We start from the raw sequence: 22,899 nt of genomic DNA, 5'->3' as shown, positions 1-22,899 counted from the left end.
GTAGATTTTGTTTATGTGAAATATACCCATATAAATTATTGGATTTAAGTATTTCTCTCTTTTTGTCTTTTTTTTATAATTTACAACTTGAAATTTACAAAAAGGCTACAGAGAAAACAGGATAAACAATTCAGATATATAAAAAAAAAAAACAATAAAATAATAAAGGTGGTGCTTGAGGGTTTAGCTCATATGAGAGACAGTTTTTCACATAGAGATTTCATTCTTATGGCCTTACAGTTCTGACTGAAGTTTCAGGATGTCTAAATATATATTAAAAGTGTCTCTGAATACACTGAAATTTGGCTTTTGGTTGGAGAATTTGCAGGTGCGATTATAATACTTCCCAAACATCGAGAGCAAGTTTACAATGTATACTTTAAAATATTTCTAGCTATGCCTCTTCTTTGAGAAAGTTCATCATATCAGTTCAAAAGATTTTAGTGTAGGTGCATTCAAAAAACAATTTCCACCAAAAACACACAAAGTGTCCAAATCTAGTTTAGTTGTTCCAGAAGAAAACAGAAGGTGGTTTAGTGACTAAATCTGTTAAAGTAAGACAAAAACAGCATAATACCATCTTTTCATCCTTATCACATATAAACCGATGAATATTGTCCATTTATAAGGCAGAAAGCAGCTAATAAATGTATTTTAGACATTATTTTTAGAGGCGTTTCTCCTGATTCACCACTAGAGGGCGACTGTGACTCAATATCCCGTCGGCGACCGCGTCATGCGTCATCATTACGGGCCACGGCCGACTGCGTTATTTCCACACAGCGACTCGATTTCCTCTATTTTCATCAAATAACACGAAAAAGCAGAGTGTTAACGTCGGTGTGGATGTTTCTATAAGGTAAGATGGAGTTTAATGTAACGAATGAAGGCTTATTTTGGACGTAACGTCACGTCTGCGCTGCTTTAACAGCGACGTCAACTGACATCCTGCGTCGCGTCGTGTCTTTAATTTTCTGGTTTTCTGTTGATATTTATCCTGATGGCATTTATTTCACTCAAACAAAACCGGTTCATTTAGCTCATTGCTGTAACAAATAATCAATAACATTTCCTTATTATAGCCTCCGTTTTGCTTTATAGGTCGTTTAACGGGCCAAGATGCAATCAACCCGTTAAACCAGTTAAATAAATGAGTGGAAACTGGTTCCCACATTGAAGGACAGGTTCACAGTTTTCTTTGTGTGTCTTAAAACATCAGTCAGGAGCCCAAATGAACACTGAAAGAGGTTTACAACGCTGTAATCATCCTACTGACCGTTAGAAGATCCCTTTATAATTCAGTTACAATGTAAGTGATGGAGGACAAAATCAACATTTTGCGCAAAAATGCATTTAAAAGTTGATGTGAAGCTTATATGAGGCTTCAGCAGTCTGAGTTAGTCATATCAAGTGGATATCTGACATATTTACAGTCTTTTTAGCATCAAATTACCTCTTTGTGTTTCCCTGTTGAGCTGCGGTGGAAGTATAGTAACAAAAAGAGGAACTTTGGTCTTAAAAACACTGAAATGTTGAAATATATCTACTTGATTTGACTCATTTGAAAGATGAAGCTTCATATTAGCTTCAGATAAACTTTTAAATACGTTTTTGCACAGATCAGAATCAGAATTACCTTTTATTGGTCAAGTATGTTTACACATACAAGGAATTTGACTCAATGTACAAAAATAACAACACAACAATCTTCATAAATTTATAAACAGGTGAAACTGTTTCTGTGACAGTAAACAAATAGTGCAAAGAAATGAAGAATGCAAAGAGTGCTGAGATAAATATTGATAGGTAAGAAAAACAGTGACATGTTACTCAATATACATACTGTATAATATCAATCTAAAACACAAAATGTTTAATTTTTGCTCAGGAGGATGTTTGTGGATTTTGTCCCTCATCACTTACATTGTTAGTACATTATGAAGGGATCTTCTAATGGTCAGTATGAACAGGAGGAATGATTACAGCTAGCAAAACTCATTTGGGCACCTTGAAAATTCATGACTCCGTCCTTTAACTACTCGTATTTCTATGCACCAAACTGGTTATTTAAAAGTCGGTACAAATATAAGGAATGGAAACAGTTTTCATATTATTAACAGTGCTGAAAGTTCTGTTTTATCTGTCATTTTAGTTTTTTGTATTTCCAATATTATTGTTTTTTTTTCTCTTTTTATTTGTGATACAGTCGATCAAACTGAGCCACAGATCTGTTAAAAGTATAAAGGGTCCTCTGGGATAATAGAGACAACCGTCTAAATGAAACTAAAGGAAACTGTGTTTTGAGTTTGGATGTTGTTGGTTTGGTAAAAAAAACAAAAAAAAACAAAGATAAATATTCAAACATCTAAGGTAGATGCATCATAAACCTGCAATAAAAGATTTGCGTTTGTTTAAATAAATGGTTGTGAAGGAAAGACATTCATCACATAACTGGTCAAATATCAGCACTAAAGATTGGACCAGTAACTGTCTTTAAGCTCATACTGGCTCATACTGGCCAGCTGCTAGTGGCCTTACTTATTGTATTCATCATAAGAAGTGTGTAGCCGGAGCACCTCCAGTTTTTAGCACTGACACTTTAATAAACACACGTTTTTGTAACCGTGCATGTTCAAAGCTCTGAGGTTTAGTTTTAATTTTCCTGAGCTGATTTATTTTTGTGTCACAGCCACAATACAGTAAGTAATTAAGATCTTTTTTGTTTCTTTTTCAGTTTCTGTAGGTGCTCTCTGTCTCTGACTCGGTTGCCATGGCGTCTCCAGGGGGACAAGGAGGAGGAGGAGCTCTGTCGACGAGAGGAGGCGCAGCCAGAAGGATGAAGTGGGCTCTGGAGCTGAGTTTAGGCAACACCAGGTAAAAAGAGAAAGAAAGAGAGAACATCGTCTCGTTGATCAACTTTAACTATTAATCGAACAGTGAGACTTGTTTTGTTTTGTTTTGCTCAGAGCTCAGCCGTTCTCTGAGAAAAACCTCTAAATACACTGAATCCATGCAGTCACTTCAATCTGTGGGAAACCTGTGACCAAGTGGACTAGTGGACATTATTATAAGACTGTAAGAAAAACAGAATAACACCAGTAATTATCCTTCAAATTTAAAGATATTGAGGCTTAAAAAAACCCTACCATGTGTCATCTGTATCTGTTTATAGAATATGAACTCCTCCAGGTCATTAAAACCTCACACATTCGCAGAAATATATTCCATTACCTTGATGACCTCAATGATGTTTGTTAAATAAAAGTGGGAACTTCAATCTTTCATTGTCTGAGAGCAGTTGTAGCTTTACTTTTTTTTACTTTATGTCGTTGACTTTATGTGTGTAGCGTTTGATTTTGGCAGGGGACTGTTGTTGCATGTCATCATCCCCACATGTGCTGCCTGTCACTGGAGTCATTTATTCATGGAAAAAAATGGGAGAAAGAGTCAGGAAACTAGATCTAGAAACACATTTTTCATCATTCATATGTACCGTGCAAATCATCAAACAACTTAAAAATCGCTATAGTTTTGTTTGGGTTTTCTGCATTTATTGTAATATCTAAATGAAACCATGACAACCACACAAGAAATGCAAACAGTCAAACAAGAGGATGTCAAAAACAAATCCACATGGCTCAGGTTGTTATGGAGACGCTTAAACCACAGCTTGTAGTGATGAAGGTAACAAAAAAACGCCACAGCCAGATAGTTATAGTAACCAGAGGTGATGTCTTTAGCTTCTTATTTTAAAAGGTGCTTCATGGGGAATAAAAGCTCAACTGTTTGTTTTGCAGGAGTCGTGACCGGCAGGGCGGTCAGGGAGATGTCGTTTACCCCATCGGATACTCTGAGAAACCCGTCCCCGACACCAGCATCCAGGAGACGGACAAGAACCTGGTGGAGAAGGTGAAAAACCTCTAATTCTGATCATCTTTGGATTTAGAGATTGCCAATGCTCTTTAAAAAAATGTATCCAGCACCAATCAGGAATGTGATTATTTAGTTTCTCTGAGTTTCTGCTAACTTTCTTGAAAACCTCCCACTAAGTTCAGCTCCTCACAAATGAAAAACCAGTAAGATAAACAGCAACAAACAGGAAAATATAGTTTTTTTGGTGTTCATATTTTGCAAATAGTTTTATGAAATGATAACTGCAGAAAGACAGCAAATAAGAAGATGCAAAATGTTCTCAGAAACAACAAAATTCAAATAAGTATATGTGTGAAAGAAGAGAAAATTGACTCTTCTTCTTCTTCTTCTGTCTTATACAGCGTTGTTGGGATGTGGCTCTGGGACCCCTGAAACAGATCCCCATGAACCTGTTCATCATGTACATGTCGGGAAACACCATCTCCATCTTCCCCATCATGATGGTCTGCATGATGGCCTGGAGGCCCATACAGGCGCTCATGTCCATGTCTGCCAGTGAGTATTTACATCGTTTTCGGTCGTTCGCTGTACGTTACAGACGGAGCAGAAAGTGATGAGACGACTTTAATCCTCTTTGTTTCTCAGCTTTCAAGCTGTTGGAGAGCTCCAGTCAGCAGTGGCTCCAGGGGCTCGTCTACCTGATCGGTAACCTCCTGGGCTCGGCGTTGGCCATCTACAAGTGTCAGTCGATGGGACTGCTCCCGACGCACTCGTCTGATTGGCTCGCCTTCATAGGACCACCGCAGGTAAAGAATCTGATGAACGTTCAGCAGCAGCAAAGACTTTCTGCATATTTACGCTCAATGCTGCAGTAACCTCATGTTGTATACTGCCAAGAGGTAACAGGAAAAAATGAACACAAGCAGCCAGCAGAAGGAATTTAATCGTGTCATCAAGGTGCAAAATTAACTTTTTTGTCCACAAATAGATTACCATTGTTTTTTTTGGCTGGTGAGTGAAGCAAATCTACCAGCCGCTCACATATTTTACCAGCATTTTGCAGGTTGTTGGTGCTAATTTTGTGCCCTGCGTGTCATGATTGTCTGATAGAAGCAAATGAGTGTCGCTAAGTTTGCTGATTCTACAGTTTCTAATGTTTTTATGCAAAGTTTCCTTCACATCATTATTCAGCTCTGTGTTTTGGTCCATTTTGGCCGCATTAATTGTTTTCCAACTGATTTTTTGTATGTATAAATGTTCTTACAGGACATAATTAAAACCCCAAAGGGACAACAGTCAACCACTAACTGAAATCTAGTCATGTTTTAGATTCTGGTTTTCACTTGATAACAATAAAAAGTAGCATTTGTGGTCTCTTTCGCTTCCAGTCAATCAGTCCTTCCAGGAATTTCAGTACTTGGACCTAAAATTAACTTCAGTTCATTTTGATCCAGAACCTCTAAATGAACTGAACATTTGAACTCATCTGTAGTCTTTGATAAATACCGTCTTGTGCACCTTAAATTGCTGTATACTTTTATGTCAGTAGAGGGCAGAATATGCTCACTTTGTCATTACATTTTTAAATTTTCATTCACAGTCATGCAAACTACATTTAAAGGAGTAAAAGTACAGCAAAGGGGATTTTTCATGATTGCTGTGTGAGTTAAATTGTGAAAATTAAGTTCAAAATAATTGTTCTAGATGACTTTGTAACAAGGATTTGGGAGAAAACCATATCACCATCTTTTTAAAAGAAGGAACTGTGAGACAAACTAAAACCTGTAGCAGCAGTGGACACAAAAGCAGGAACACTTTGATAATATAATAATAATATAATCCATGTTTTCCCCCAAGAAATTGTCTAGCAGAAGTGGTGAGCCTGCTGTGTATTAATTTTTATGATGGAGAGGGAAATGTGTGCCCGCTTCTACTGGACAACACTGCAATTATACATGTCTACATATACAGTATAATAGCTCTGCATTGAGAACCACATTTGTAGGTATAATTACTGTTTCTGTGACAACAACGCAGACTTAATTGAACCGTGTTTTGTCTTCTCAACAGAGGATGGAGATCATGGGCGGAGGGATGGTGTTGTGAAGCAGACGGAGCACGTGCACATAAAGGATTCAAATATTTACAGAAGTTATTTACAGTTTTTCCACCTGCTCCTGACACGGCTGAGATGCAACAGAATTCTCTTTGTCCATAAAAAAAAAAAAAAAAAAAACCCCACAGATTCGACCTCCGCTGCACTAACGACGGCGGTTGTTAACGGGCGAGATGGTTCGTTAAATCGGCGGCAGGATGTGCGGCACAGCTTTCTACCTGGGCTTCATCCGCCACACACACACACACAGATATTGTTACATCTCTTAAGCCTGCTGCTCTGCTTCATGTCCTCTGCATCTTTATAAAGGGTTAAATTTCAGCAGATTTTCATTTTGACTACTGTATTTTTTTTAATTTTCAACTGAAATTTGCTTCACATGTATCTGCTTACAAAAAAGGTTTATAAAGTTGTTTCTCAAAATGCTTTTTACCCATTTTTTGTGGCAAAAACTCAACTTTTATCTGAAGTATTTTCATTTTCAGGTAAGAAAGCAACCACCAGTTGTCCTTTTAGGTTTAATTGCAGTAGAATAGCGTTACTTTCCTCTTTTTCACTCTTCTTAATTTCCCGTTCATTTCTCAGTTTCTTCATCATGTCAACTTTTAGCATGCTAGCCTGCAACATTTACTAACCTGTTTAATTTATAGGTCTTGTTTAATTTATACTGATTTGCTCTATGAAAAATGTTCTATGAAATAAATCCTTATTGGTTGAATTTAAGTATTTTCAACTGTCAATAAAATGTGTTGGATGAAAAATCTCAATCTCGCTGTGGATTTGTTATCATTTCTAGAAGAATACAAGTTGTTAAAAGTCTTGTAATGTAAAAAAAAGTGAAATAATACGGCGGTTAAAAGACTTGAAATGAACACTGCTCAGTGTTTTTGTTCTATAAAACCACCGTTGACTAACAGATATGATGCTTGATAACGACACTGAGCTGCCTTTCTTCCTCAAAGAAATAGACTTAATCTGATTTGATGGTTTGTCGTCTAACTGGTGACTAAAACTCTGCTGACTGATGACCCTGCAACTTCTGTCGGATGTGGTTTCATTCATGTTTTAACTGGTGTTTCTGTCAGGCGAGGGCAAGAGCAGCCAATCAAAGGTTGCATCTCATGAATGATCCTTTTAATATTCAAATGACTAAGCAAGCAAGTTTCAGTTCGAATCAGAAGAGTAGAAACCAAAGTATGTTTGGTGAAACTAAACAAGTCTTCAGTGAAAAACATGCATCTTAGTTTCTCCGTCAAAGGTTGTTTACTGTTGTTTCGTGACCACAAGAAAGCGATGTTTGATATCTCAAGATAACGATATGATTAAATACAAGCAGCGGTTGTGCAATGTGACAATATATCGTGAGACGTGGTTGATTCTTTTTCACATATTTTGTAATACTGCTCATATCAAGATGTCCTTTTTAATATCTGTGGTTGTTTTTATGTCATTGTCGGTTTTGCTGCACATCAATGAACATATCTGCTTCATAGCAATATTTAAAAAGTACAGGAGTTTTGCATCATTGTTAATACTGATTTTATCCATATCATGAGATAACTGGAAGAAAATACTGAAGAAGTGCTGCAACGTTATTATCTTGAGATAATAAGATCAAAAAGATGTTAGAAGTAACCATCATTGGGCTTCCATACAAAGCAGTCCTACAGTATAAGTTGTAAGGCTTCATTCAATTCAACTAGAATTAAATAATATTTCTGAAACATATACTTCTCTTGACTTTCTTCTGTTCCTCTCTTTTTTTTTTGATTCTTTCTCCTCTTTCTGCCGTTTAATTTGCTTATTTATGGGTGTGTGTTTGTTCCATGAAGGGAGTTTGGTATGAGTATCAGTAAAAACACCCTGGATAGAGAACAATGGAAGTCAGGTAGGGCAGAGAGCAAACTTGACAGGTAAGTAGCAGAAAGCTCATGCTTGAGTACATATGAAAGGTGGGAGTTAACACAAAATTACTTTGTCCAACATGTCAAGACATGACGAGAAAAAATGTTTAAATTGTGGGTACTTTCATACGCACATTTAAGTTAACTTGTGTTTGCTGGTAGTGATGTTTTTCCCACTGCATATCCCAAACATAGCTGTGATGGCTATCTTGGACATGCTATCCCTAAGAAATCTTGTTTTTGTGTATTTCTTACTGTACATTTGAGTGAAATTCAAGTCAAATTGGCCGTAAATTAAAAGAAACATTCAAATTAAAAGAAAGAAAGTCAAGGAATCCCATTTTCAACACAAAGGGTTAATCATGAATGAAAAGGAAGGCACGATACAAATAAAAAATACCATAATAATAATTCATTAAGTCCAATAATTAAGTCAAAAGTTTTAAAATTGGACTTAAAATAAAAATTATTATGAGGCATTGTATGTAAATGTTGTCATTTTATGTCAGAATTATGAAAACAAGTCAAATTTGACTTAAATTCTCACAATTTTAACTTAGTAAATAAAATAAAAAATTAATCAGTATCTCATATTTCTGACTTACTATGAATATTTCTATGGTTGTCATTTATCATTTAATAAGGAACTTAGCAAACTTAGCAAAACAAAACTTACTTTTTCAGGGAGGCTTTTTTTAATAGTAAATGTGTTGTTTGTCAAGTTTCTATCCCTCTTTTATCACTGTCATTTCACTTGTTTTTATTCTACACTTAATCTTAATCTGTTCTGGAAAGCACTTTTCAACTGTGTTTTGAAAAGTACTATATAAATAAAGTTTACACTACTACTACTACTACTGCTACTACTACTACTACGACTACGACTACTACTACTACTACTACTAATAATAATAATAATAATAATAATAATAATAATAATAATAATTTTATTTTCCTGGCTGAAATGGGCTTCCATACATGCTCCCCAAAAAGTCCTGGGATAGTGACATTGCCCATCACCGGACCGGTTTGACTCGCCCAACCCGCCCCTGAGTCGGGTGGGCCGGGCTGTCAGGCTGTGAAGGGGCGGGACAGGTGAGGAGGAGAAACTACAAGAAAGAAAGCATGGAAGTTTCTCTGTTGAGCGTCTGTGTTTCGCCGTGTGGGGGGCAGATACCGTCTGTTTTTAAGTAGATATCGTTGTATGGTGTTAATTTATCTGTGTTTTGGGCGTAATACGACGTAACCGTTACGTTCAATTTTTTAATCTGACTACGCGAGACACTAACGGTTTTCTAACAAAGTGGAGACTGTTGAAAACTGTTGTGACAACCAAGTAAAACTTTTTTTGCGGACATTTTTTTAATCTTTACACCTTCCTTCAATTAATAAGAGCGTGTTTGTTCTTTTGTTTTAATTGTTTTGTGGGGGGAAAAAAGTATTTTTTAAGGTGAACTTGTCCGTTAGGTTTGTTTCGTCGCCATGGAGAAGGACGACTGTCACTCAGCATCAACGCACAACGAGTATCCACATCCGTTCATTCACAACGTGAAGCTGACCAGAGCTCAGAGGATCAGGGTAACGTTCAAATTAAAGCCTAAATATTTGATTTTTGTTGCTTAAAAAATCATGTAGAGATGCAGAAAGTCATATAATAAGAGACAGAGGTCAAACAGGCTGTATTCGGCCCCCAAAATCTGCCACCTGAAACCAATCAGGCAGTAATTTAACCAGTGGTGGAGAGCAATTAAGTTCATTTACACTCAAGTACAATTTTAAGGTACTTGTACTTGAGTATTTCCATTTTAAGGTACTTCATACTTCCACTCCACTACATTTCAGAAGGAAATATTGTCCACTACATTTAGTTGACAGCTGTAGTTACTTCTCAGATTTAGAAAGCAAGAAGAAAGAAAAATATTGAGGATTAAACCAGTAGTTTCCAAACTTTTTGGCTCATAACACCTGTGTGTAGTTGTGGCTCCTTATCGTATAGATGAGTTGTCAGCACCAAATAAATAATTGTTTGAGGCCCGAAGAGGTCAAACTTTCCAATTTTTGACAAAAAAAGGGGCTGATTGTCTGCATAACGAGTACTTCTAATACTTTGAGTACATTTGGCTGATAATACTTAAGTAGGATTTTAAATGCAGGAGTTTTATTTGTAATGGAGTATTTTTATAGTGTGGTATTACTACTTTCACTTAAGTAAAGGATCTGAATACGTCTTCCACTGCTGAATTTAACTGGCAAGAGTTGAGTTTGTCATCAAAACAGACTCCTAACTTATTAACACTTTAATTCCAGTGAGATAATGATGCTTAATGTATTTATAGTCAACATTTCCCTTTTTTTTATAATGATCTAAAACCATTTCATTCACGCCTTGTTTCAATTTTTCATTCTCACATGAAAGCTTTAACTTCAGTAGGGAACAAAGAGTCTCTTCACGTACAGTATGACTGCGGTGCTTTAAGCAAAGCAGACGAGCTGTAAATGTTTCAGGAATAGAAAGCTCACAGACATGACAGATGATAATAACAACAACAACATACCACACATTTACATAACTCGATTATGACATCAGTAAGGCTGGACAACATGGCCGAAATCAGCATCCAGACAGTAATGAGAAACATTTTTCCCACGCTAGAATACACCAGGAAATGGCAAACGTATGCAAAATTGCATATAAAACCACATTAAAACTGATGGTCAATGCAAGTTATTGTGTTCCACTGTTTAAATATTACATCTGACAACATTCATTTAATAATTTTATTAGTTTTTAATACAGTTTACATGCAAAAATGGTCCAAAAATGGTACCCATTTTCTTAATTGATTAAAGTAAAGTGTCTGAAAATGAATCTGCAACTATCTTGATAATTAAATAATTGTCTTTTTTTTTTTTTTTTTTTTAATAAAAATGCCCGAAATTTGCTGGTTTCAGCTTCACAATTGTGAATATTTGATGCTTTTATTTGTCATACAAGATAGTAAACTGAATATTTTTGCAGCTTTTGTTTGTTGGTCAAACAAAACAAGACCTTTTAAAGACGTCACCTTTGACTGTGAGAAATTATGACGGGCATTTTTTACTATTTACAAACATTTTATAGACAAATGATGAATCGATTAGTCAAGAAAATAATTGGCAGATTCATCGATAATGAAAATAATCATTAGTTGCAGCCATAGAAGTAAAAGATTCAGTTTCAGAACAATATGGTATTCAGTCATGTTGTTAGAATGGTTTCTTCCTCTTTAATCCTCAGGGCATCATCCTTGGCAGTGTCCTCTTCCCTTTACGCATCACTCTGGGCACCCTCCTCTTCCTCATCATGTGGCCTCTCGCCCGACTACGACTTGCCGGCCTGTCTGAGGAGGAATGCTCCCGGCCCGTCACCGGCTGGCGGTGCTGGCTCCTCCACCCGATCATCTGGTTCCTGAGCCGGGCCGTCTTCTTCTTCCTGGGCTTCATGTGGGTGAAGGTGAAAGGTCGCAGGGCGAACCTGAAGGAGGCGCCTGTGCTGGTGGTGGCACCGCACAGCGGCTTTCTGGACATGGTGGTTCTGTTTCCTACTCAGCTGGCGACGGTGGTGTCGCGGTCGGAGAACACGAACATACCCGTCATAGGAGGTGAGGGGCTGACACACACACACACACACACACACACACACACACACACACACACACACACACACACACACACACACACACACACACACAGATGATCCTACCTCATTTAACAAGCTCTGAACTGTAGCTGGATCATCTGACTTTGCTGACACGATTAATTGATCAACAGAAAATTAATCAACAACAATGCTGATGATTGGTTAATTTACAGTTAGTCACAACTTCTGAAATGTGAGGATTTGCTGTTTTTCTCTCTTTTTATATCATTATAAAGTGATTCTATTTGGGTTTTTCATTGTTGGTTTGATAAAACAAAACATCTGAAGACTTGAAGGAGACTGAACACTATTTTTAGGTTTAAAGGGCCCAACAGTGAATCCAGAAAATAATCATTAGATTAATTGAAAATAAGGAAAATAATTGTTAGTTGCAGCCGTGTGATTGAGGGAGGAAGCTGAGACGTAGCTGAAATGCTAACAAAAAGCCTGCAGCTGATTAAAAACATTAGATTTCATTATGTCAAAGGATTTCAGCACTCTGTCAGCCAGAGAGGAAAAGGTAGTTTATAGCATTTTTTTTTTCTAACCTTAATTTATTCAGCTGAGTTCTGAGTGCTCTCTTTTCCAGGAACACCCTGATCACATTCACACAGTTACACATTCATACCTGGAAGCTGCCCAGTTCAACCACAGACTGATCTGCCGGCCACTGAGCCACCTCATTGGTGGTAATGAGGGGAAAAGGGGGGGGGAAGCACTTATGTGGAAATCCATTAAATTAAGATGCAATACATGAATGCAGGAGCTGACATCACGTCTACAGTAGAGATAGAAAACTCCATTACATAACAGGCTGACGCTTCTCACAGCTGATACGGCGAGTACAGTTTGTAAACATAGGTGGGGAAATGACACACACACACAGATATGCAATCATTTCCTGTTCGGGCTCTTTTAACGGTTAGCAGGTTAGTTATTCTGTGATTTAAACGTCTACTACAAACACTGCATTACCTTTCAATGAAACAGCTGTTGTGTTTTGACTTTCATGTGTGTTCTCTGGGATTAGCAGCGTGTTCAGGTAAACATGTCGTGTTTACGGAGGTTTTCGAGCGGCAGGCTGTTCGTGCAGCTCAGGTCGGGTCTGTCTTGTCCACCGCACAACCCTATATCAACGTTTGTCTTGTTGAAGGATCAGTTTTTCGGGTTTGGCAGCTTACAGTAACATATATCTGGGTTCTTTATCCTGTTGGTCGTGCATCCCACCACACAGCAGCATTTTTCCATTGTTTGCTAGCAGGCAGAGGTGAGGAGGAGGCGCCTTCACGCAATACAAAGTCAATGGAGAGCAATGAGTTGTTTTCCCCCTCGGGGTGGGTTGGACTTAAATGCTCCTATGAGAGGGGAGAATGATAGAAAGTTGAATCACTCTTGCTCATATCTACACCTGAAAACTAATGTTTGAGCTGCAGTGTTTACCTGTTTTGTCTTTTCTTCGTTGGATAAATAGCGATAACTTTTCCTCTTTAGATTCTTTACCTGTTTCTGAAATGTTCCTCCTCCTCTAGTTGAGGGTAAGCAGGTGTAAATGACATAGATTGTTTGACATATATTCAGTGTGGCCTGTCACACACTGTGCAGTCAGATATGAGATGACTTTTGACTGTACTCTAGACGAAAAACATGTTTTCGTTTTTGCTTTTTGTGGGGTTTTTTTGTTTTTTTTAATCAAACTGAATTCATTGGATGGTATTTTTAGAAATTCATGTGAACTTAAAACCACTTAGATTTGCATACTCAGCGCATGAAAAGTTTGATCTTTCCTCATTTGCTCGTCCTTTCCTTGTACTGTATCTGCTTTACTTCCCTGCAGCGAGAATTTGAAGGGTAAAAGTGGAAAAGAGGAGCTGTAAATCAGTCTGGGGAGTTTTCGCCCTGCAGAAAAACCACCTATCAGGCCTGGATGACATAATGTTTTACCCCCTTTTTTTTTTTTAATCCCCTTTTTTTAGTGGTTTGCTGGCAGAAACTGTGCTATGTGATCATAGATGGGAAATCCTGCCCCATGATGTCCAACTATGAGGCAAACAACCAGGAATAATATTTGGGAATAGGGGGGGTCTAAAGGGAATAAAGTATGTAAGGAAGCTCAAAGATAAACAACTGACTCACTCTCTTGGCTTCTGCATCTAATCTGCTCTGCCTTCTTTGTCACTTCCTGTCCTTCTTTCTTGCTCTGGACTCCTCCCCTCAGTTCTGGTTCTGATTTTTTTATGTGTGTGTTTTGTGTGCCAGCTCTCCTGGAGTTCAACCAGTCCGTGATGGTGAGCAGGAAAGATCCAGAGTCGAGGAAAAAGGCCGTCGGCCAGCTCGCAGAGAGGCTGACCTCTAACGGCTACTGGCCGCAGGTGAGAAGATGTTTTAGGATTGAGAAGATATGTTTATTTACAAGAAATACAGTGAAAGTGGTGTCATCACTCTATTAACTGCCTCCATGGTGGCAGTAGTCTTCCAGCCTCTTTTTAAAGGGGTATTCCACTAATTTTACACATCAAGATCAGTTTACTTGTAGTGAGATGTCATGAGCCTCTGGAAACCATCTTTTATGGCTTTGGAGGACATTTTTCATGTCTAAGAAAAAAAATCCTTAATCCAAGTTAATTTACCATTCAAACTGCATTATGGGAAATGTAGGATCCTGTGTTCTTGGAATTCTAACCATTTTATGATCTGAAAGTCAGGATATCTTCTGTCGGTTATGTCCCCAAACTTTTTAGAAGTACAATATGAAATCATTGGAGTACCAATTTTTTTTTTTTTTTTTTTTTATAAAGAAAATGATAGTGTTACCATGGTAACGCACTATCCAATCATCCAGTCAAGATGATGCCAGCATTCGCAGCTGGAAGCTGGAGCAGAAACAGAAAAACAAGAAAGCTGAATGTTCGGCTGACAGACCTTGAAAATTTAAGAACATCCTGAATAAAAAAGAAAATATAATAATAATAAGTTGCATTCACTGTTTGCTTTTTTGCTTCAGGCTCAAAGCAAACAGTTGAACAGGATTAGATTCAGTTTTTAGGACTAACTTTCAGTGGACAAACTGCTTATTGTGACTTTAATTACAGTTTGTAAATTGTAAAGCTAATCTTTGTTCAGTTTGTATGTTCATTTCAGTGAGGAGGAACAGAAGGAGCAGAGCATATTGAAACCAGTTCCATATGTACATACCCACAAGGGCCAGATTCCCCTTAACACTGTCAAAAAAAGACAACCCTGTAAATTCATCTGCTTTTTTTCCATTTCTTGGTTAGATGCTGATGTTTCCTGAAGGAACTACCACTAACGGCAGCGCTCTCATCAAGTTCAAACCCGGTGAGTACGGGCAGCCTGTCAAATATACACATGAAAACAAAAAGAAAAAGAAAAGAACAACCTGTTTTCTGCCAGCTGTTGTGCATTTCTTCACGTCCCCTTTGCTAAACCGTATGAATGATGAGTCATGAGAACAAACTGATCTGATCCAGTTTTTCTTGATGTCTCTACAAATCATTCAGGAATGAGCGGCATGACAGGAAAGAGGGTGTAGCAGCTGTTTGTTTTGCTACTGGATTAACCACTCTCTCCTCTGCAGCGTTAACCCATTCCAGTCTCTCCTCCCTGTCTCATTTTTCCCTTCTCGCTGTCACCAGGTGCCTTCCTGTCCGGAGTCCCGGTCCAACCTGTTCTGTTGCATTACCCCAACAAACTGGTGAGTGTAGTCACTGGGGTGGCACGTTGATCTGCTAGTTGGTTACAACATCCAGTAATGGGAAAAAAACATCATAAATACCAAACAAACCACATAAAAACACAACAGCTTACACAACACTTACTTCCAAGGTGTTTTTTATCCACACACACACACACAACTTAAAGCTACGGGTCTGTAAACCTTATTTCATCACAATTGAGGTATAATTTCATGTAAATGAGGTCTATTGACAATAAATTCCAAAAAGTAGTGTAAATATTGTGGTAGTTGTTGGAAGATGTAACACAGAATTGGGTGATAATTTATACTTTATGCTTTATAAACAGTCAAACGAGATCGGGTCAATTTTGACCCGGGAGGACAACCGGTGTCATTATGTGCTGCCATTTATTAAGGAAAAAATAAATAGTTTAAAAACAGTATTCTGACTAAACTTTTACACATACCAGTCTGTGATAATCAACATATTTTCCTCTGATCTTAAATATAATTAAAATAATTCATAATTTCTGCTCTTTTTTCACTCAAAAATTAGGTATAATTTCATGTAAATGAGGTCAGTTATCCACAAATTCCACAAATAAATGTAAAATTTGTGGTATTGAGTTGGAATGAAGTTGTCTAAAAAGATGTAACAAAGTATTGGGTGATAACTTATACTTTATGCTTTGTAAACAATCAAACCAGACCGGGTCAGTTTTGACCCAGGAGGACAAAAGTTGCACATTCGACAGGAAGGTTAAATTTGGAGGCCATAATTTCAGGGTCTCAGAGTTGTAAAACTTAACTAAATTTTAACTAGCTACATCCCTTTTTAAAAGTAAGTTAATCATCACAAACAATTAAAAGGCATTTATTGATTCATTTATTTACAAAAAGCTACAAAAAAGTTGTGCCATCACCTTCGTGATTGTACAGAAGTTTGAAAGACTGTCCTGACTGCATGATTTAAAAAAACAACAAGAGCAGATTAGAGGTTCTTTGTTTGTTTTTAAAGTGATGAGTAATAAGACTTGATTTATGTCAAGTCCTTTACAAGTACAGAACGTTAGAGATAATTTATCAGACTAGACGCTGTCAGACCAGAAACTATGTCATTAGAGCAGCACTCAAACTGTGTCCTCCCTTTTTTATAAAAGTTGAGCAACCTGTATCAATAGCATAACAATGAACATACAGGAGCTGCTTTGTTCCGTGACTGTGCTGTTTGTTTGACTCATTTGTATCTGCTCTGCATTCCTGCTCACATCTTCTCCCAAAGATCACTAGCGAGCACTATCTTAACATTTTATCAGGCTGTAGTTGTGTTTACGAACATGCTGTAATAATTTATCCAGGCCAGTGTTTGCATACTGGTTTACATCAGGTTGTGTTATCAGGGAATGTGACAAATATTTTTTAAAAACAAACTCAACTCAGGATGTTGTTAAGTGTCCACTGATTGATTAGTCTTTATATCTTCCTCAGGATACAGTTCGCTGGACGTACAAAGGAACAACCTGGTTAGTTCTTACATTTTCATCCTCAACATTTCTGCCAAACGTATGTTAATGTGACAGCGTTTTTGTTCATCATTCATGACATTAGGGAGTTGAGTAAACTTGGGGAATCAATTATAAACAGCTTCCAGGACTTTTCTAGCTCTCTCAGTTGTGATCTGCTTGTCAAGAAAGTTGATTTCTTTAAAGAAAATCAAGTAGTGACTAAACTTGTACACATTTTGTGAAAAATAAAGCTCTTATATTCACTGTGGGAGAGTTTTATTGTGTCCTAACATAAACAGGAAGTGCAGGATTTTCATTTCTGGCCTCTGCAGTCTTTTTGAGTAAACAAATTAAGAACTGTTTGCAAAAGTCTGGCCTCCGTTGACTGGTGTTGGGTGATAAGATGATACTGTGTATGTATACACAGCGTAAAACAAAATAAACTTGTCAGAGTTCATTTGTTGTAGATATCTCTTTAATATCTCATGAGCGTACTGGACCATTGTGGGCAGTGTTGTAAATCACTTAGTAGTGCTGTTTTATAGTCCAGTTACATTTTTATATGGTTTTTACACCAATGTGTGCATTTAATTTGTTGGATTTGCCAAAGACTGAGATCCACGTCTGTTTATTTTATTGATTACAGTATGTGTTTCTCAAAGTCTAGATATAAACTAAAATAAAATGGCAAGTAGTCCATTATCAGACCAGTCAACATGTATGCATTTCATGTACCGGCTTCACATTTGGACATCAATGCATGTGCACACATTTTACACATTTTATTAGTATTAAGAGTATTAAAGGACAGCTCCGACTCAAAATTTTGATAATTTATCATTTCAGTCAAGCAAGGAAAATCCAAAAATACATTTAATTGGCTGCTGGTCAGACTGTTTGGGCAATTTTCCAAAGATAATCAGCTTGTGTTCTGTTAGACTATAATAGTCATAGTCATTTTTATTAACATGCAGTCAGCTTTAAATGAATACATAAAAGATTAATCAGTATATGAAAATGATATGTTGCCAACATAATAATCTTGCAGATTACCACTATGAGAATATTGAACACCAGGATTTTGGAAAGTTGCAGTCTATATTTTCTCTGGAGCAGCATTTACACACTGTGACATTATAGATTTTTTCTGCATTTCTGAAACTATAACTCTTTGTCCGTTTAGGATCGAGGCGCTGTGGCACACGGCTTCACAGCTTTACACCAACGTGACTGTTGAGGTGAGTGACTCCACCAGATCCTTCGCCGCACAGATCAAGAATAGCTTGACAGCTGCTGAAAGAGCGATGTGAGAATGTACTCAGGGTGTGTTTGTGTTTGTGTTTGACATCGGTGTTGGGTGTGGTTACGGGTGCAGCAAAAGCACTACTGACCACCTTTAACAGACCTGAAACTTTTCAAACAGAAGTCGGTACTTTTCAGCTCAGTGTACAGTTATTCTTTAAGTTTTGAGTGTGTGAAAATGAATCTTTTGTTTCTTGTCTTGTAAACTTGTGCCCTCACTCTCTCACTATTACCTGCTACTGTGAATAAAAAATGAAAATAAACAACGGTTGCTTTTTATTGTCCTGCAGTTCCTGCCGGTTTACAACCCCTCCCAGGAAGAGAAGAACGACCCCAACCTTTACGCCGACAATGTTCAGAAACTCATGGCCGAGTGAGTAGCGCATTATAACGATTGTTTATGACTTACATCAGCCAGATTGCACCTTACATGCAATCAATCATATTTTAGTGGCTGTTTTCACTAAATGACTATGAATTATGAGCAGGGGAGCGACTGACAGGCATTTATCTGGGATTTCAAACTGGCAGCTCCATTTTTTTTCCTGTGATTAGTTTTGCCCCTTTTTCATATTGTGCACCTGCTGTCATTTTGTACACTTTAATTTTCTTTTGCCCAAATCATAGGGGACAAAGTAAACGGTGTTGCTTTTATGTGTTTCATTTATTTTTGGTCCACGTGGACGAATTACAAGTGAAGCAACATCACATTGTTCACACAAAAAAAACAGCTTTTATGATTTGGGCAACATGTTGGTCCTCCTCAGACTCTGAATCCAGTTCCTGTATTTTTAACTAAACATGGTGGACGTTTGTAAGATTTAAGATGTCACTTGAGACAGAACATCATTTTATTTCAAGCAGATATCTACATTTTAGCTTTGTTCTCGTCCCAATTAAACCTTTTGCTTTTTTTCAGGGTTTTTTTAATGTTTTGTAGTGTTTTTAGTCCACAGCTGGTTTCATATTGCACTCACCTGTCCATAGGAGTGGAACAACAGGGTTAAAACCACTATAGTTTGAGTAGACGGGTTTGCACACGGGAGTAATGTAATAATAAACCAGAACTTCCCATTTTAAAAAAGGTGTGGGGGGGGGGGGGGACTGCCATCATAACTGGATAACTGGGCTCTTCTGGCAGCCAACATACAGTAGAGGCTGCACTGTGTATCGTGAGTGATGTCTAATTGCAGTTTTTCTGCTGTGCTTCAGGGCCCTCGGAGTCCCAGCTACAGACTACGTGATGGAGGGCCGGGTGCCTGTCAGTAAACTGGGCGGTCTCTCTCTCCCGCTGGAGTCACCTGTCAGGAAAACGCTCTCACTGCTGCACAGAAACGGGTAAGAGAGGATCTGTTTTCCCTGTTTGCTCTTAACTTAAGTCCCGGTTCTTTTAGTATTTGTCTTTAATGACTGTAAAAATGTGTTTTCCTGTTCTTCCCCTCTTCCTCACCCTCTTCTCTCTCTCTTTCTCTCTCAGCCTGGGAGCGTCTGAAGTGGAAGCAGCGTTGGACAGGATGATTGACAGGTGTCAGTCAGGAGCTCAGGGGTTCAAGGCCAGTGCAGAGGAGCTCGCCGCTATTCTTGGACTGACTGATAGACAGACAGCCGTCACTATCTGCGGCCTCTACTCTAAGGTACAATCACTCTTTGTGTGTGTGTGTGTGTCTATTAAGATAAACTGCAGCCAGGAGGGAACATCTCACTTTTTGTAGACAACAGGTGCAGCAAACTGTCCGTACCAGTTTTATGGCAGTCATGAGGGCGAGCTGTTGGATATGAGGCAAATATTTGTTTTTCACCAGAGGCTTTGTGAGCTATGGTCAGATCTGGAGAAGTAAACGCATTAAATTACAGAGTGCCGCCTCCCAGATGAATCCAAAGCAGATTTTCTGCTACCAATAACTTTACTCAGAGCCAAAGCATCAAACCCAACGAACCTGCAGATGTTTTGTGATTTTTTTCTTGAAGTTTGAAAAGCTAAAAAAAAAAAAGTGATACAGCTCCAGTATCCTGACAACATTTCTCTAAAGGTAACACACATACATCTTAGTTGTAAACATAAGAAAATAAATGACAGCTTACTGATCACTGGTCAAGACACAATGTGTGTAGAAACTAAGAAAACAAGTCATATGATTGGTTGGACAAATTGTTCTGGGTTTTCTTTTTGGAATTTATTGATTAGCAAATCAGTTTCTGCTCTATCCACAAGTAACAAATGAGGGGCGAAAAGAGGAAGTAAAGCAATTAAGTGTAACTTGGACCTAATACAATATATGAAATATTTGATTTGTTTGTTTGTTTTCAGGATGAAACAGTCGACCTCAGACAGATCTATCTGAGTGTTGCTGCTCTGTCTGGATTTGTCAGCTTCAAGTCGCTCCTTCACACTGCGTTCACTGTGAGTATTGTTGTTTTTATCAACAGCAGTTACAGTATTCACATGTCTGATGATTGTAACCTGTTGCCAGAACAGCTACATCAATCGATTAGTTGATCAATAGAAAATTAATTGCTAAATATTTTGATAATAGATAAATTATTTTGAGTCATTTTTAAGAGAAAGTGTCCAAACATCTCTAAATATCTTTAGGTTATTGATTGTTGGACTAAAGAAGATGTTTATGAACGACACCCTGGGCTTTGAGGAACAGTGATGGACAGTTTTCACCATTTTCAAACATTTTATACTTCAAATGACTCACAGATTAATCGAGAAAATAATTGACTGATTAATCGATAATGAAAATAGTCATTAGTTGCAGTCCTGGTTCACTGGCTACTTTTAAATAATATATATTTCTCCGATCTAAAATCACCAGATTCTGCAGAGGTCGATAGAGATGCACCGATACTCAAATGGGTCGATCTGGTATCTGATACCATTATTTTAATAAATAACAACCAAGACATACAGCTTATCAGTAAAACACTGTTATAGACTGATAACTCAAAGCCCGGGTATCGTTATCAGGACTGAAACTTTTTTAAATTGTATTTCTGCAACACATTCAGGAGCACAGTTTGACTGTTGGTCATATAGTCTGAACCGATTCCTAAAAGGAAAAACAAATTTAAAAAAATGAATCATTTAATAAATGTTTTTCTTTTTAAACTTTGCATGATATACTTGAGTTTGTCTCCAAAATGCTGCAAATCCACACTAGAAGAGAAGCAGTTCGTTATAATAATAAACATCTTTTTGCTCTTCAGCTGTTTGACGGAGACGGCAGAGGCAGCCTGCGTGCGGAGGAGCTGTCAGACCTCATGGGGGCGCTGCTGGGCGTCCCTCAGCACAACACGGCTGAGCTTTACACCGAGGCCTCCAGTCAAGGCCGACTCACTGAAGGTGAACATCTGTGAGGATTTTATTAGCATAACCGCTGATGTTTAATCCATCCTGACGATTTATGGCGACATATTAAACTGACTGTGAACTTGTTAGGACGATCAGTGTGTGAGCTGTCAGGTGGAAAAACACTCAACCGGGGTCGGTGTCGTTTTATTTCACAGACAAAAGTTGAACATTTGGCAGCTGAAAAGATACAGTTTAGTGTTTTCATCTGTTTAGATTATTTTATTATTATTATTATTATTATTATTATTGGCATCAATGTTTGCTGCCTTTTTGAATATGAGCAGCTCACACAAATACATGTTCACAAGCATAATCCTGTAAAAATGACACATAAGAATTAGTGGAGGCTTATGTTTACAATTTATCTTCTTCTTAATCCTTAATTGTCTGTTCTGTTTATTTTTGATTTCTAATTTTGTTATTGTTTGTTATTGTTACAATTATTGGCAGCGAAAGCCGTTAGACGATATTCAAGTCCTGGCATTCATCTTGCCCTCAAGTGATTATATGAAGTCAACAAACTTGTTTCAGTGTTGTTTTAAGACACAACTGAAAAATAGTGAACTTGTCCTTTTAATCTCAAGTCATTGTTAATTAATTATTAGCTGATGGACGCTTCAGTAAACAATCATGTTTCATTATATGATAGTTTAGCGTTAAAGCACTTTTCTCATTACTTTTCTCTTTTTTTTTTTTTTTTTCCACAGACGACCTGCTGCGAGCGCTGACGTCCCACCCGACCTATCAGAGAGTGGTGAATGAGCACCTGCAGCCCGAGGAAGGGTCGGGCTGTCCGATGGCCAACGGGAAGGCCGTGAACAACAACGGAAACATGCACGACAGCAACGGATCGCTCCACTACAACAAGAAGATGGAATGAAGACTTTTTTTTGTTTGTTTGTGATATTAAGTGAAAGTCTGATTTCTCTTTTTACAGTTGGGTACAAAAAAAGGTTTATTATGATGTACAAGCGTTAACAGTACCGACCAAGCAGAGTAATCAGCAACAGACGATTGTATTTTTATGTTTTTGTGCCAGGTTGTGTGTTTATATATTGATGTATTTTTAAAATACTCGTCACTGTAACATTTTATAACCATCTTGCTGACTTTGAGGAGCCGAAGAACGACTTAACTTGTATCTAAATGCTACAGTGGATTTCTGAAGTAAGTGTGTGTGTGTGTGTGTTTGAGGACTTTAGTGTGTGTGTGTGTATGTGTGTGTGTGTTTGTTTACCAGTTTGCCTTTTTTAAATTACTCTCAAGAAATCTTGTTTACATGTCGTTCCAGAGGCTGTAAAAAGCAGTCCGTTACTGTAAATGTCTTATTTATCAAATACCCTCTTATATTAAGGGACACATTTGTTAATCCAAAAAGTTTATTTTATGTAAATGAATTATTCTGACATTTTTCTGCATTTATATTGTTTAACATTTAATTAAACTGTGAATTCTTTTAAATGCTGTA

General features: G+C 37.6%; 2 protein-coding genes across 2 annotated transcripts; both read left to right on the top strand.

The window, feature by feature from the left end:
- Positions 1-704: 704 nt before the first annotated feature.
- On the top strand, positions 705-6,756 carry emc4 (ER membrane protein complex subunit 4). Its single transcript, XM_067579772.1, has 6 exons — positions 705-859; positions 2,735-2,874; positions 3,798-3,909; positions 4,275-4,428; positions 4,519-4,679; positions 5,944-6,756. Exons 2-6 carry the CDS (start codon positions 2,771-2,773, stop codon positions 5,977-5,979), a joined length of 567 nt encoding a protein of 188 aa, XP_067435873.1. The 5' UTR covers positions 705-859; positions 2,735-2,770; the 3' UTR covers positions 5,980-6,756.
- Positions 6,757-8,965: 2,209 nt separating this feature from the next.
- On the top strand, positions 8,966-22,892 carry lpcat4 (lysophosphatidylcholine acyltransferase 4). Its single transcript, XM_067579875.1, has 13 exons — positions 8,966-9,471; positions 11,171-11,534; positions 13,829-13,941; positions 14,848-14,908; positions 15,226-15,284; positions 16,755-16,789; positions 17,955-18,009; positions 18,364-18,446; positions 19,286-19,411; positions 19,551-19,707; positions 20,382-20,474; positions 21,287-21,422; positions 22,139-22,892. Exons 1-13 carry the CDS (start codon positions 9,376-9,378, stop codon positions 22,309-22,311), a joined length of 1,551 nt encoding a protein of 516 aa, XP_067435976.1. The 5' UTR covers positions 8,966-9,375; the 3' UTR covers positions 22,312-22,892.
- The last annotated feature ends 7 nt before the right edge of the window (positions 22,893-22,899 follow it).

Source organism: Thunnus thynnus, chromosome 22 (genome assembly GCF_963924715.1).
Source record: "Thunnus thynnus chromosome 22, fThuThy2.1, whole genome shotgun sequence".
NCBI classification, from domain to species: Eukaryota; Metazoa; Chordata; class Actinopteri; order Scombriformes; family Scombridae; genus Thunnus; species Thunnus thynnus.
Note: the sequence above shows the minus strand (reverse complement) of the source record. Positions and strands in the feature narration are given on the sequence as shown.

Excerpts from the sequence above, each read along its gene's own strand:
- emc4 (XM_067579772.1), top strand. The coding sequence starts at position 2,771 with ATGGCGTCTCCAGGGGGACAAGGAGGAGGAGGAGCTCTGTCGACGAGA. Across the intron at positions 2,875-3,797 it reads CTGAGTTTAGGCAACACCAG|GAGTCGTGACCGGCAGGGCG; the intron begins GTAAAAAGAGAA and ends TTTGTTTTGCAG. Across the intron at positions 4,680-5,943 it reads CCTTCATAGGACCACCGCAG|AGGATGGAGATCATGGGCGG; the intron begins GTAAAGAATCTG and ends TCTTCTCAACAG.
- lpcat4 (XM_067579875.1), top strand. The coding sequence starts at position 9,376 with ATGGAGAAGGACGACTGTCACTCAGCATCAACGCACAACGAGTATCCA. Across the intron at positions 9,472-11,170 it reads CCAGAGCTCAGAGGATCAGG|GGCATCATCCTTGGCAGTGT; the intron begins GTAACGTTCAAA and ends TTTAATCCTCAG. Across the intron at positions 19,708-20,381 it reads TCTGCGGCCTCTACTCTAAG|GATGAAACAGTCGACCTCAG; the intron begins GTACAATCACTC and ends GTTTGTTTTCAG.